Here is a 13,877-nt window from a genome sequence, read left to right as displayed (position 1 = left end):
TTTTCCCAGACTGATATGTGTCCCATTACTGGCCTTGTGGTTTCTGTCTACTGATTTACTGGTGTCCCAAACTTCTTTTGCAAACTGCATGAGTTAATATTTTAAATAATATTACTTTATGAGTAATAGGTAAGGTAGAGAAACAAAAAACATTCTCATAATGGCCCCAACATGATAGAACATGACAGATCTCCAGCATTAAAACCTGGATGTTAATTAGATTTTATTACATTGTTGTTTTCCAGGGCTTGATGCACTGATGAAAAAAAAAAAAAAAAGATACTTTTTTTTCTGTGATAGGATGGTACAGAATGGGCTCCATAAAAGAACACAGAATGTGAAATGGCCTGATATAAAGTGTCCCCTAATTGAAACACCTTTTCTGGAAGCAATTTAGGTGTTGCAGAGTAATGTAGAAGGGGTAATTAGACTGTGGTCTGATGCATTTGGAAGCCTACTTCAAATATTCCCTTGAAGCATCTTAGAATAGAAATTACTGTAATCCCTAGAGAACACCATATTGAGAGAAAATAGATATTTCTGAGTTTCATAAACTTAAGAATAAGGAAAGCCTTTGACAAAAACCCCTCACCTTAGATTTAAGTGAAATTATTCTGACACAATTATTTTTATCTGAAACTAAAGTGGTTTTGCCCTCAGTTGGGCTGCGTTGGGTTTCCCTGCCCTTATCTCTCTGAGAGCAGTGACAGAGGGACTTTGGGACAGCCAGTCAAGGTCAAACTACCACATGGGCCTATAAGGTAACTTCTATTCACTCACTAACTTGAAAAAGAAGTGAACTTTTTTAAAATTTTGGTAACTGGTATGTGCTTGCAATCAGTGCAGGTCTTAAAACTGTGTTTTCTCATCAGCATTAATGAGAACAGTGAGGCAAATCAGTTAAGGTGCACCTGATTAATCTTCATTTTATAAAAAAGCTGACTGGTGGCCTCCTATGAATTCATACTTGCCTCAGGGCAGGAGAGCAGGATCAGCACATTCCAATAGCCCACCTAATACCCTCCAAAATTTTTTTGAAGCCCCACTGCAAACCAGATGATTTGCTTAATGCAGGTCTCAGGAAAAAAGAACAGGGAAGATTTTTTCAAGGGATGTTACACCAGTAAGTCCACAGGAAAGCAGAGGGTTATAGTTCTCTGCAGGCAGTTTCTAACATGTTGGCAGTTTAAAATATAGCTCTAGACTTCTGATTATGGTTTTGAAACTGTCAAAATACTGTATGTTTGTACTTAGCAGTGTTTAATGCAAGCAAGAACGGTTTATGTTCTCTCAAGGGTGTTCTCACATGACAAAAACTGTATAACATGCATCTTTGTGTGCCTCTTGCTAAGGCAGAAAATGGGAATAGAAATGATATACCCTCACCAAACAGGCTGGGAGAGGGAAAATAGCAGAGACACTTCAGAAGTGAAGTTGAGCCTTTCAGGGCAGGCTCCTCACTCTTATTTACTCCCACTAACAGCTGCAAAGGATAAATATTGCTAACCACAGACTTTCCTGACGTGTTTGTGTGAGGAAGGTCCATCATAAAGCATGCTCTATCAGGTGTTCATACCCCACATAAATATGAAAAAGAAATAAAATATCTCAGACGTGCGGTTGTGAAAGAGAAAAGTGAAGTGTTGGGCTGTGCAGCTGATCTGTGAAATAGGTTCTCCCCTTCCAGAGCAGTTATTACACAGAGTACATCAGAGGGAGGGAGAGGGCTAAGGAAGAGATGAACGATCCGTATTAAACCTTTATGATCTTTAAATTACCTTTAATTTACAAAGTCCGGTCGGATGGAATTGGCAGACCTGGCAGACCGCGTCGTACAGGGTCAGCACTCTGGAATTACTGTACTGGAAGCCATCGTTAGTGATCTAAATGATACAAAATCATCTTTATAAGTAATAATGTTCCATATGGAGACTGTCTGCTCATTGTGGAGCACATACTGCTGCCCCCTTGAACTGGATGTGTGCCAGCAAGATAAATTAAACCACTTGTGAGTGGCTCTGCAAGCTAACAAATTGCTTAATGCTCCAAACTGGAAACTCTTCATTAATAACCAAAAGATCTTTTGGCTCAGCTGGCATTCAGCTTTTCTGATTGCTGTTAGGTTTTATCCTGAGGGGCTAATTTTTCCAATACCCTTATGGAAGCTGTACTCAAGTACTACAAGGGGGATTTCAAGGAGTTGTGGAACACAATTAACATTTTTGGCTGGAACTCAAAACCACTTTTTTACTAATAGCAAGTCAGTAAGCAAAATCCTTGGGCTGAAAGTTAAAAAAAAAAAAAAAAAAGAGAATGTGTATTATATAGGGTTATTTGAAATTAACCTTATAAAATGTTTAAGGGTGGACAATATGAGAGAGCAACAGTTTCCTTTCTATAGGAAGGTACATTAGAGCAGTCACCTGTCCCAGCTCACAGTAGGTACATGTGGGTAATTCAGAAAGCCTAGAACATGGCCTTTTTTCTCTAAGAATGCTTACATGATACAAAAGAGTTGAGAAAATTCATATTTTAATTTTTCCACAATAAAAATGAAAATGTACCAGAGAAGTGTGGGAAAGTGGTTAACTTCTGAGAATACTTTGTGAGACATCTTGAGAGGTGTGAACCTTAAAGAGCACCCCAAAACCCTGGGGAAAGCCATGCTGTAGACACTGATGAGAACCAGCAGGAAAGCCAAGCCCTTTTATCAGGTATTTTTCAGTTTTTGTCTTCTCACAATCAAAATAAAGCTGCTGTTTAGCAGGCCTAACAGAGCCTTTGCTGTGGATTCATCAGGTGCCCCTGTGTCTTCTTGCTATGAAATCAACCCCCAGCCCTTGTCCATCTGTCCTGTGACCCCAAAGCTGAAACATCCTGTCCCTTTGCAGGTGATGTTTACAAGATCGAGGGCATAAAGTTTTTGATCAGTCAATAAACTCTTTCAGTTCACAGAAAGAATGTTATGTTAAACTGAACAAAGATAAACAGAAGCACAGAGAGCATAAAATACTTAGTAAATTTCAATTATCATGAATTGGTTGAAAGCTCATGGAACATAATAGAGCAGATTCTCCCACAATGTCACACGGGATAGTTCTCAGCTCAAAATGCACTGTGAGCTCAGTGTTTGTGCCTGCAGAAAACTCCACAAGGAGAGGAACAGGCAGTATTCGTGGATATTCACAATTTGAACTTGTGGAAGTGGAATAACTTCTGTGGACTAATATAAATTGGTCCAAAAATCCAGTAAAATTAATTGACCTAACAAAATTCATCAGTTTAAGGAAAATATTAGACTATTGATATATTAGATTATACCGTGTTGTACTACAGGTAAAAATGCTTTTAAAAGAAGTAACTAATTTCTCCTGCATTTTGAGAAAAAAGGAAATAGGCAACCCCCCTCTAGACCGGCTCTTCACTGAAAGACTCTGGCAGCAAGACTTCCATTAAGAATTTATTATTCCTAATGTAATTTAAATATCGTTTAACTTCATTCTTTTACCAAAGTATCCAATGTTGTCTCAATACCATTGCACTAATAATGGGTGAAGAAATGGCTAGACAGGGAAAAATATAAAAAACTGTAAAATTGAACTAATTGTTCTGTCTGAAGCGAGCATTGTGAGTGAAATGTAACACTTGAAATTTGATTTTTTTAATCTATATTTTTTCTACATTCTATTATAACCATCCATTTTGATCTCCGTTTAGAATTGTGCTGTTTTATAGCTATTTTAATTGCTTTTCCATTAGTCATCTTAGTGATGTGGAACAAACACTTTGATGAGAACTAAGCTGAGCAAACCTTAAACTTGTTTGGATCTTAAGAGGCAAAAACCCACTTAGAGTTGGGCCTTGTTTGCTTGAGCATAAGTATCTTCTGGAAAGAAGGAGCTGCTTCTGGATAGATGGAAAGGATGATCAGGAATTCTGTTGCTTCTGCCTCAGGTTTTTCATCTGTCATGAAATGATCTTGGCTATTGGCATCACTCTACACAGACTTTGTATGAAAGTTTCTAAATGAAAAATGAAAGCTATAAAACTGTCCTGAGTTCAAATTCAGTTTTTGCCTCGCTGAATTTTTAGCAAATATTTTTTTATTCTAGACAAATGCAGCAACAACAACTTAATGAAAAGGAAGAGAGCTGTTTCCCAAATTAGATTAGTGCCTGCCAAGCTCTTTCACCTCTTCACCCAGGCATCTGCCTGGACAGCTCAAGTCATCTGCTGTCCAAGCATGGGTTTGTATTTTGATATCTCAATTAATTATGCCAAACACTCTGGTATAGCCACATGTACTTTCTTATCTGCATTCGGCAGCATGTCATGGAAACAATGGGCAAACATGAATACAAGAGGAGATAAAATGAAAGAGCACTGTGAGAGTTCTTGTTTCCTCAGTGCTGGTGGTGAAAAAAGCTTTAGTGAAATTTTTCTGGCTCCTTTGAAATTTGATTTGGAAGGGGGGAGATATTCTGAAAATATTGAACAGTGACATTTCCAGAAAGAATTGTGTTGATTTTTGGTTCTGAAAAATCTTTTAGCTATATTTTGAAAAGTAGGTATGGAGATACATAACCCAGATCATCAACGTTGCAATAAGTCTTACGAGGAACTTTCTGGAGCACGGATTTTTGAACACCTGTGGAATTAATTGAAAGTAATTTTTTATCTTGAAAAGCTCCATGATTTTGTTCTCTGTGCTGCCATGTAAGGCCAGCTGTCTTTGAAACTGAGCACTGGGCTCTGCCTTCCCAATTTGTTCATCAAAAGATCCACAGGAGTACCAGGATTCACGTGCAGACTGAGATGATTTAATTGAGCATTCGCTGTGTAGCCGTCAGCCTGGCTCCTCTGCAGGGTTTGAAGGAGAGGGAAAGGGCAGGAGGCTTACAGGTGCAGAGGTTTTCTTGAGCTTTAGTGCACGGAAAGAGAGTTTTTGTACCTATTTTTGAGGGAAAAGAATGAGAAAAATTGTACAGACTTCCTCAGGGCTGAATGGAAGCACTTGAACACAATCAGAATTGTAATAGACCTGCGTTGTGAGGAAGCTGTCCTGGGAATACTGGAGAAACCTTCCTGTGCGTATACAAGGATTTTAGCTGTCCTCTTGGGCCAGGAACGTCCAGGATGTCTCCCTGTCAGACCCTTCCACCATGAGGCAGCATTTTATCTCACAGCTGGCAGAGTTCAATACCTTTTTTGAGAAATTTTGGAGGCCTGAGCAGAGGACCTTCCCTCCTGGTTCAGCCCTGGTGTGTGACACAAGGAAGGTCCAAGGTCCACCCCAGCAGCAAACACTCAGGCTCTTCTCCCACAGAGGTTTTACCCTAATGTCCTAAACTTCCAAATCCTTATCTTTTTTTAAATAAAGACTGACTAGAAATCATGCCCTGCCAAACATCTTTCTGTTTCCCCCAGGCCATGTGGCAGCACATGTCCCCAGCTGGGGTGCAGGTGGCTGCAGGGTGCAGGACAGGCAGTAACACCATGGTGAAGGGAGTGTTTTACGTGTTTCATTTTGCATGCTGCAATTTTCACAGCACATCTGCAGTCTCCCTACAATGGCAATATAGTCTTCTCAGCTGCAGAGCCTTTAAAAGATCTCAGTCTTGTATAAAATCAAGTGATCTGCAGAAAATAACCATCCAGGCTGAGAGTGAGACCAAGGGCAGCAGGCACGCAGGGTCGGGAAGGCACTGGTTTCCTGGGAATATTTAGAAAGTGGGTACCATTTTGTGAAAATAAGCAGCTGAAACCACAGCACAGAACCCAGAACAAGCAGATACTGCACATGCTTCTTCCTGCAGCCATTCAGGCCAGGACTGTGACCGTGACATCCCAGCTCAAGACTGCCCAAGAGCCAGCCTGTGCCCTTCTCCTGCACCGTGCACGCAGCGCTCGCACAGCCAGGGAGTCAGAGCTCTCTGACACTTGCAGCCTAATCAGGAGCTTGAGCTGGGCTTTTCAGAAATGGAATACTAATGATTAACAATTGATTAGCACAACTGCATCAATCTCAGGTGATTACCTCTAGAAGTGGTTGTAATTTGCACTTTTGGATTGGCTACAGAGATGCCTGGGTTTAGCTCATTGTTTTGGTTGGTGGGGTGGTTTTTTTCTCTACATGACATTAGTGTATTTCTACAGGCATTTTCATTTCTGAAAGGAAGAAAATTGTGCTTTGCATTTTAATTTACCATGACAACTGATTTTCTCTTTCTAAAGCGTTTCTTAGAAACATAATAAAATTCCTACTTTCACTTGCCATCTCGCGAACGGCTCGTCGCCGGCCACGAAGTGCACAGCCTCTGTGATGTTCAGCAGTGGGATCTGGCAGTCAACAGCCTCAGAGCTCAGAAAAGCTGCTTTTGTGCTTTCTCGTTCTCTTGATATCCATTTGCCATCGAGATGCTACAGTAGAACAGAGGGAGAGTGCAGCAACTGAAGGCTCATATAAAGGGAATCCGGTTGTCAGTGTACGTTTGTATTTCTAATTGATAATATAAGGCATTCCTAGGTGTTTTATTTAAAAGGAATCATGCTGTTACTTTAGCTACTGTAAAGGGGAAGCCATGCTTAGCCATGCATGCAGGTGGGCTATTGATTTAGGAAGTGCTGTGGTCTGCACTTGGGACGAGCAGCTGGGATGAGACAGGGTGATGTAATCGAGTAACTTTGTGTTTGCTCCTGGAGCTCAGCAGCCAGCTCGTGGCTCCTTTAAGGTGATGTCAGCTACTCCTCTAGATCAGCTGCACAAAACATTCCAGGCTGGTAAGAGCTTCTGGAGCCCTAAGCGGGCATGGCAAATCTCAGCTCTGCCTCATGAGTGTGCCAGCACTGAGTGGGAGTCAGGCTGAGTGTCTGTTCTGAGGTGGATTTATGAGTTTAATCAAACATTTCATATCTGAGGATGCTGATCCACCAAATAACTTAGTTGCAGCATTGCCTGTGTATAGTTGTTTATGATAAAATTACAGTGCTAGCATAAGAGATGAATTTAATGCTCATTAAAAGTTCTGATTTGGTGTTGAACTATGACTAAGAAAATTCAAATAAGAGCATCTGTAGCTGTGCTGAGGAAACCCTATGTTCAGCCACAAAACTTAGCATTTAAATGTGTTTAGGAAAACAACCGAGTGCGGTGATTCCAGATGTACAAAATGAGAAATAATATTGTGATGTCAGGCTCCAATGGAGTACAGAACAGCTGAACCAAACAGGAGTCAAACAAAACTCCACAGAGATAATGAGCAAGAACTCATGGCTGTGCATTTCCAGGGAATCAGTCCTGGAAAGGCCTGAGCCTCTTCAGCTCCCCTCGCTCGTAGCACACACAATGGCAGTGGGCTTGGAAGGTGTTTATACTCTGATGAGGCAGTGAGAGAACATAGCACAGATGAGAGTAAAAGATTTCTATATAAACATGTTAAAGTTTGGCTGTATCATCAATATTTTAGGAGCCAACAGGAGGCTGCTTACCATTAACCTGGTGACCTGGCAGTGCAGGCTGGGGGACTCTCTGAATCCCAGGCCAAACACCCGGATCCTGGTGCAGTCCGAGGCACGGATGTCACAGAGGCCCCCGTTCTCCAAGCCCGTGATTTCCAAGGCTTGCTCTGCAAGGGGGAGATGGAGACAAAGCTTTAGAGAGCAGCACTTACACGCCGTTCTGTTCTGCTTTTTCAGAGATTTTGTTATAGTTGTTCCTGGTTGTTGTGGTTTGATACTTTTCCTTAGGGTCTTCCTTGCCTCCCTGTGGATTTCTCTTGAATAGGAAACAGTGGTTGTCAGAGGGGGAAGCAGCAAACCTCCATTAAAGATTGTCCTGTGCACCCAGTGCTGCAAGATGTGTCAGAGCTTCTGAGTCAATTCACTGGAGCTGTGGCTTGGTGTTAAAAGGTCTCCAGGGGTAAAACTTCTGCTGACCTAAGTATCCAGTGGTAATACTGCTGCTGACCCAGGCAACAGGGTGGGAGCACAGCTGAGAGGACAAGGCCTCATCCCATAGCATGGAGAAGCAAGGAAACAAGGCAAATCCATGTCACCAGGCTCCCTGTAGTGTTAAAAAGCAGGGTAAAAGCCAGTCCTATGTTTTTGTTCTGTTGTTTGGGTTTTTTTCCCTAAAGTTTTGGAGGCAGTAAAAGGATTCTCAAAGGAAAGCCTTCTTGAGAGGGTTAAATCATTGATGGTAGTGCTCAGCTCTGCACTCTGCCAGCACAAAGGGTATGCACCAGCTAAGTTTCCCTTAAAGCCTACATTGAGGCCTTAAGTAAGGCTTAAGTGGTGTACAGACTCTGCTGGCTCCCTTACAAGGCTGACTTGCACCTATTGCTGTTTTTAAAATGTTTTATGATTCTCAGGTAATGTTTCCTTTGAGTTCTGTTTTACTTTAGGTACTCACCATTTAAAATTGCTCATTGCTTTCATGTTGGAGTTATTTCTACAGAGGAAAAATGCAAATCCATTGCATGCCAGGATTCACATATTCAATTAAGAAAAATCATAATTTGGTAGATATTTGCATCAGCTCTTGGCTAGCACAACACTCAGAATGGCTTCAATATCATACATCAATAACAGCAGTCAGTCAGGATCATGGTTACATGTTTTTATTTATACTGTTTGTACTTCTAGTGGTAGGGAGAAGCCACTATGGTGGCAAGTAACACAAAGGAGAACATTTTCTTCTTGCCTCCTGAGCAGCACTTAATAACAGGGGTGTGACCAGGAGTCCTGGGAGGGACTTTGCTCACCAGCAGAGTGGAGTCCCAGTTGTTATTCCCACTTACCTTCCTCTTCCCAGCCCCGTCACCACTGCTCTGGCAAAGCAATATTGCCCATCAATTTTCTCTGAGCTGTAGCTTAGCTAAAACAGAAGCTCTCCATCACCTAATATTTTAATGGTACATTAGTTCAGCTCTGATTGGAGGGGCAAAATGCCCTGAGCTGAATTGATAACCTTCCCCAGCACCTCGCTGTTCCTTTAGGGCTCTGCCATTAAGGCTGTAATTAGGAAAAATGCTGTTTAAACACTGCCATCCCACCAGATTGCAGCCTGTAACAACAGAGCTGCATGACTCACGTTTTTCCAGAGAAAAGAAGGAAGGAAAGCAACATAAATATGAAAAATAGTGAAAAGACTTCTTTTTGCCCTGCACTTCTGAAATGCTTTTAGCTTTTCTTTCATTTTTTTTTTAATTGATTTTATTGCAGCAGTATTACCAACACTGCTGGACGCTTTGCAATATTTACAAGAAGAGAAATCGTTTACAGCTTATCAGCTTTTCATCAGTTACTGGTGGATTCCTGTAACTCACAAAACTATTAGTCAGATGTGGTGACTGGTTTTGATAAATTGCCTTCTTCTGTGGTTAGTGCATAAAAATTTAAAAAAAAATGCTTCATTATGTTTTTCATGAGATTTTAATAGTTAGGCCCATTGGTACTGAGGTAGCTTGGATTGCATTAATGTTTTCATTATCACTGCAGATTTTCAGGCTTCTGTGGGTGAAGCAGAATCTCAGGGGCTGGTAAGGAGTGAGGCACAGGAGTGTGCTCCTGCAGCCCTTCCTGTTCCACAAAAGCACTCTCAGGTCAGCTGCTTGTTGATGAGACGCCTGCCCTTCCCCAAGGGTTTCCTCAATCTTTAAGGACACACTCCCGTGTCAGGGTCAGGGCAGGATTACCCAGCCCCAGTGACTTACAGTATCAGCACAGCATTTTGTATTTATTCCTCTCAAGCCATTCTGTACACACTTGTCAGGGTTTCACCCCAGCCAGGAACCGAACATCACACAGGCACTCACTCACTGCCCCTCCTGGCAGGATCAGGAAGATAATCAAAAGGGAGAGAGTGAGAAAATGTGTGAGTTAAGGGCAGTTTAATGGGAGAGAAAAGGAAGAAAATTACAGTAATGATAATAATTATTATAAAATATTTAGAATATACAAGTGATGCACAATGCAATTGCTCACCACTCACCACTGCCCAGCCAGTACCTGAGCAGTAGCCCTGGCCAGCTTTTCCCCCAGTTTATGGACTGAGCAGGATGCCATATGGAAGAGGATATCCCTTTGGTCAGTGGGGGTCAGCTGTCCTGTCAGTGTCCCCTCCCAGCTCTCTGTCCACCCCCAGACTACTTGCTGGCAGGGCATGAGAGCATGGAAAGTCCTTTCCTTAATACAAAAACTACTTGGCAGCAACTGAAAACATCAGTGTCTTACCAGCTTTAAGACTGATGGAAAATAAAAGTAATTGTCATGTCTCCTTTTTTAAAGTAGTGGATACTAGAGTTCAGCCTTTAGACCTCAGTATAGGCAATACATAAATATTGACAAGGCCTGGTGTTTTTATCTGTTTTTTAAAATGAGGTGTCACATGTAATGGGTGTAGGAATTTTAGGCATTTGGTTTTAATGAGAGTTTCTGTCTGTCTTCCCCTCTGCCTACTAGTGTTGTTGCATATTAGCCAGTTTCAACCAAACAGGGGAGAGGAAATCTCCATGACACCAGCTTTGGAAAAGTCTCCTGGCAGTTGGCAGCTGGGCACTCAAACATCCAGATCCTGTTCTTGCTGGGGTACAGGGATCAAGGTGTGGTCATTCATTGCTCCATGGTAGTGGAGGGGTAGTTGGTAAGTCCAGAAAGGTGATGACATCAGAAGGAAATACAGGAGAGCCTGAAAAACCCAGCAAAAGAGCTGCAAGTAGTTCAGCTAAAGACTGGAGGGGAGAAAGACAAGAGCAATGAAAAGAGCTGGGAAACATCACAAGGGTGAGAGCGAGGGCAAAAGTGCAGATGTCCAGAGAAAGCAGAGGTTTTGGAGACCTGGGATGGATGTCTGATGTCTGCAGGGGGGCAAGTTAGAGGCAGGAGAGTTATCGGTAGGTAATGAGGAAGTTCCTGGAAGAAGCTTGTAAAAAGTATGATATATTTGAACATTAATAATTTATGTTTAGGAAGTGAGAATATCAAAATTCAACAAAATCCAGGGCAGAACGTCCTCCTTCTCTTCTCTGTATGGTCTATAGACCAAGAATATGCTTTGACTTTTACTGGTAGATCAAAAACTGAAGCTCAGGTTGGTGCCTGGGGCTCAGATATGTGACAGGGTGCAGCATGTGTTCATATCCACTGGCTCAGGCATGGGCATCCTGCTGCATTTCCAGTGCCCAGTCTGTACACACAGCAAGTAAACACCAAAAAAATGCATCTATCACCTGGCAGAACATTGCATTGGGACAGTGATGAACAACAGGGAATGCTGGGCAGATAAAACTAAAAAAAAAAATCTTGTGCTTTAATGAAACTGTTTTGAGATAAAAAGGAGAGAGGAGTCTGGAGTTCAAGGTGGAAATCTCAAAGGCCTCCAGACCTCAGGTGACAGAATAAGGGAACTGTGCTGTTTGGTTTGCAGTGCTTGTGTTGTGCCTCCCTCAAGGCACAATACCTCCCCCACCTTCCCTTCCTTCTCCTCCCATCTCCAGTAGGAATTTCCAGAAAAGAACAGTAAATTCAGAGTTGCTGACAGTGTGGTTTCATTCCGTAATCATTTACATGAATCAAACCTGACAAGGAGCACAGGCTGCATCAAAGACTGAAACACCCACATAAATGCATGGTTGGTTTTACAGGTATTTGTTGCAGTGTATTATGTAAATAATATGCACAGTAGTAGAAGTAAAGTGAAGACAGTTGACACAAAATCAAGAATATTGCAAAACTACACTTATTGAAGCCTTGCTGATGGATAGATATGGTTCATGTTGGATTTACTCATTTGATTAGAAAAGTATCCCAGCACAAATAAACTTCCTTCTGCAATGTTTGAAAACCACCATGAGGCTTTGGGCTGGAGCAGCAGACCTGAAATTGAAATCAGCAAAAATTTTGCTTGAATAAAGAGAAGGAAAGGAACTGCCCTGCTTTTCTTAGAGGGGATGACAAATAAGCTATCTAAGCTATTGCTATTTCAAAAGCAAATCAAGAACCAGATCACAAGTGCTGGGCTGGGTTAAATCTTTGCTGAAATGTGCAAGTAAATGGCCCATGATGCCCAGTTGTCCCTTCCTTGGAATCAGGTAGATGATGAAACAATTTGCTATGCCAGAGCTTGCTCGTGTGGATGGGGACCTCCAAACACCATAGATATGAGGGCTCTGTATCAGAGCAAATTGATGCTTAATTATCTCACACCTTGGACAGAGCAAGCCTGAGTCTGCCTCCATTCAAATGCTTGCACAAACATTGTACTTCTTTTACATATAGAGTTATTACAGTCATCATAGACACAATCACTGAATCCATTATCCTGGAACTCGTGCTATCCATGGCCCAAAGCTCATTTGATAATCCTCCCCAAGAAAAAACTATCAGTATCCATATGCTGTTTGCCAGGAGTTTTGCACATCAGTGACCTCCCTGGCTTCTAAATGAAAACTGCTTTTTCCTGCTTCCAAAACCAGATCTCAGAGAACCAGAGCAGTTGAAGGACCTGGGGATTTTTAGTCTGGAGAAAAGGAGGCCTTCTCACTCTCTACAAGTCCCAGAAAAGAGCTTGTGGCAAGGTGTGGATTGGTCTCTTCTCCCAGCTAACAAGTGACAGGACAAGAGGAAATGGACTCAAATTGCAGCAGGGGAAGTTTATATGGGATATTATGAGAAATTTCTGCCCCAAAAGGGTGGTCAAGCACTGGAACAGGCTTCCCAGGGAAGTGGTGGAGTCACCATCCCTGGGGGTATTTAAAAGCCATGTAGGTGTGGCACTTGGGGACATGGTTTAGTGCTGGGCTTGGCAGTGCTGGGCTAACAGTTGGACTCGATGACCTTAGGGATTTTTTCCACCCTAAATGACTCTGTTTCCATAGTACCAAACTCCAGACCTAGGACTTTTCACTGGCATGGAGTGAATCTGGCTTTCTGCTTTGAGGGTCTCTGGCATCCAGTACAGATTGCAGACACGAGCCCTGGGAGAGTGTGGGGGAAAAGCATTGTGCCAGAGCTCACTGCATGTGAGAAATGGCCTGGCTCAATTTCGCACTGAAAGCATCCATGTGCTGCAACAATATGGTAGATTATTTTTTGCTTTAGAAATCTCACTATGACATTTTAGGTTTATTTAATCCTTCTATTTTTAAAAGGCTTGCTAGCAATGTACTTCAGCGATAGAAAGGAAGAGGATTGTGGTGTTGACTACAGAATATTTCTTCTTTTCCAGATGGTCTGGAGAGGTGACATCAGGTAAGGTTCTGGTTGTGCTTTCCTGGTGCTCACTGGCACACCAAAGCAGGTCTCAGATTTTGTCCCTCAATGGCATTTCAGGGCAGAATCCTTGGCAACATCTTGAGGCTTCCTATGAGTAAGTGCAATGATGCCACTCAAAGGGATTTGGGTCATTGTGATGTCATCTTAGTCCTTATGTCCACTCTAGCGTCCAATTAGTTGGTTTCAGTAATTTTCCCATGTTTAAAGCTACTGAATTAGATTAAATCTGGTTATTACACTTAGGGTTTTGTTCACAATTGGTTGAATGTTCTGTATCAGGTGAACTGTGGGCTCTTTACACGACATGATTTAAAGGCATTACAAGTTTGCTCTGATTTTTCAGCTTTGGTCAGTTTAAATCAGACTTTTGAATGGTTTGCAGGTTATAATTCTAGTTTACAAACAGTTGTGAACTTATTATTTATCTTGTGAGTGTGTGTGAGTACTTGGAGAAGGAAGTTCTTTGTTCAGGGCTTTTTGTTTTCTTGTGGATTTAAGAAGATTTAAGGCTGAAATTTCCTGTGGTATCTGTAAACAGCCTGATGTAAAGAAGTTATAGACTTGCTTCTGGGTTGTCTGGCTTTGGTCAGTTTGAATCAGACCTA

The 13,877-nt window shown here is 41.9% G+C and overlaps 1 protein-coding gene across 1 annotated transcript in view; it reads right to left on the bottom strand.

Annotated features, from left to right (window-relative positions):
* The window catches only part of LOC103619698 (von Willebrand factor D and EGF domain-containing protein), a 171,623-nt gene that overhangs the window by 70,779 nt on the left and 86,967 nt on the right, over nucleotides 1–13,877 (bottom strand). The window contains exons 12-14 of the mRNA XM_017740262.1: nucleotides 7,489–7,625; nucleotides 6,265–6,420; nucleotides 1,779–1,883 (exon numbers count right to left, since the gene is read on the bottom strand). Of these exons, the coding sequence (XP_017595751.1) occupies nucleotides 1,779–1,883; nucleotides 6,265–6,420; nucleotides 7,489–7,625 (398 nt within the window). The remainder of the gene's footprint in view (nucleotides 1–1,778; nucleotides 1,884–6,264; nucleotides 6,421–7,488; nucleotides 7,626–13,877) is intronic.

This window comes from Corvus brachyrhynchos, unplaced genomic scaffold, assembly GCF_000691975.1.
Source record: "Corvus brachyrhynchos isolate BGI_N302 unplaced genomic scaffold, ASM69197v1 scaffold126, whole genome shotgun sequence".
Classification (NCBI taxonomy): domain Eukaryota; kingdom Metazoa; phylum Chordata; class Aves; order Passeriformes; family Corvidae; genus Corvus; species Corvus brachyrhynchos.
This window is presented reverse-complemented; position numbering and strand designations above follow the sequence as displayed.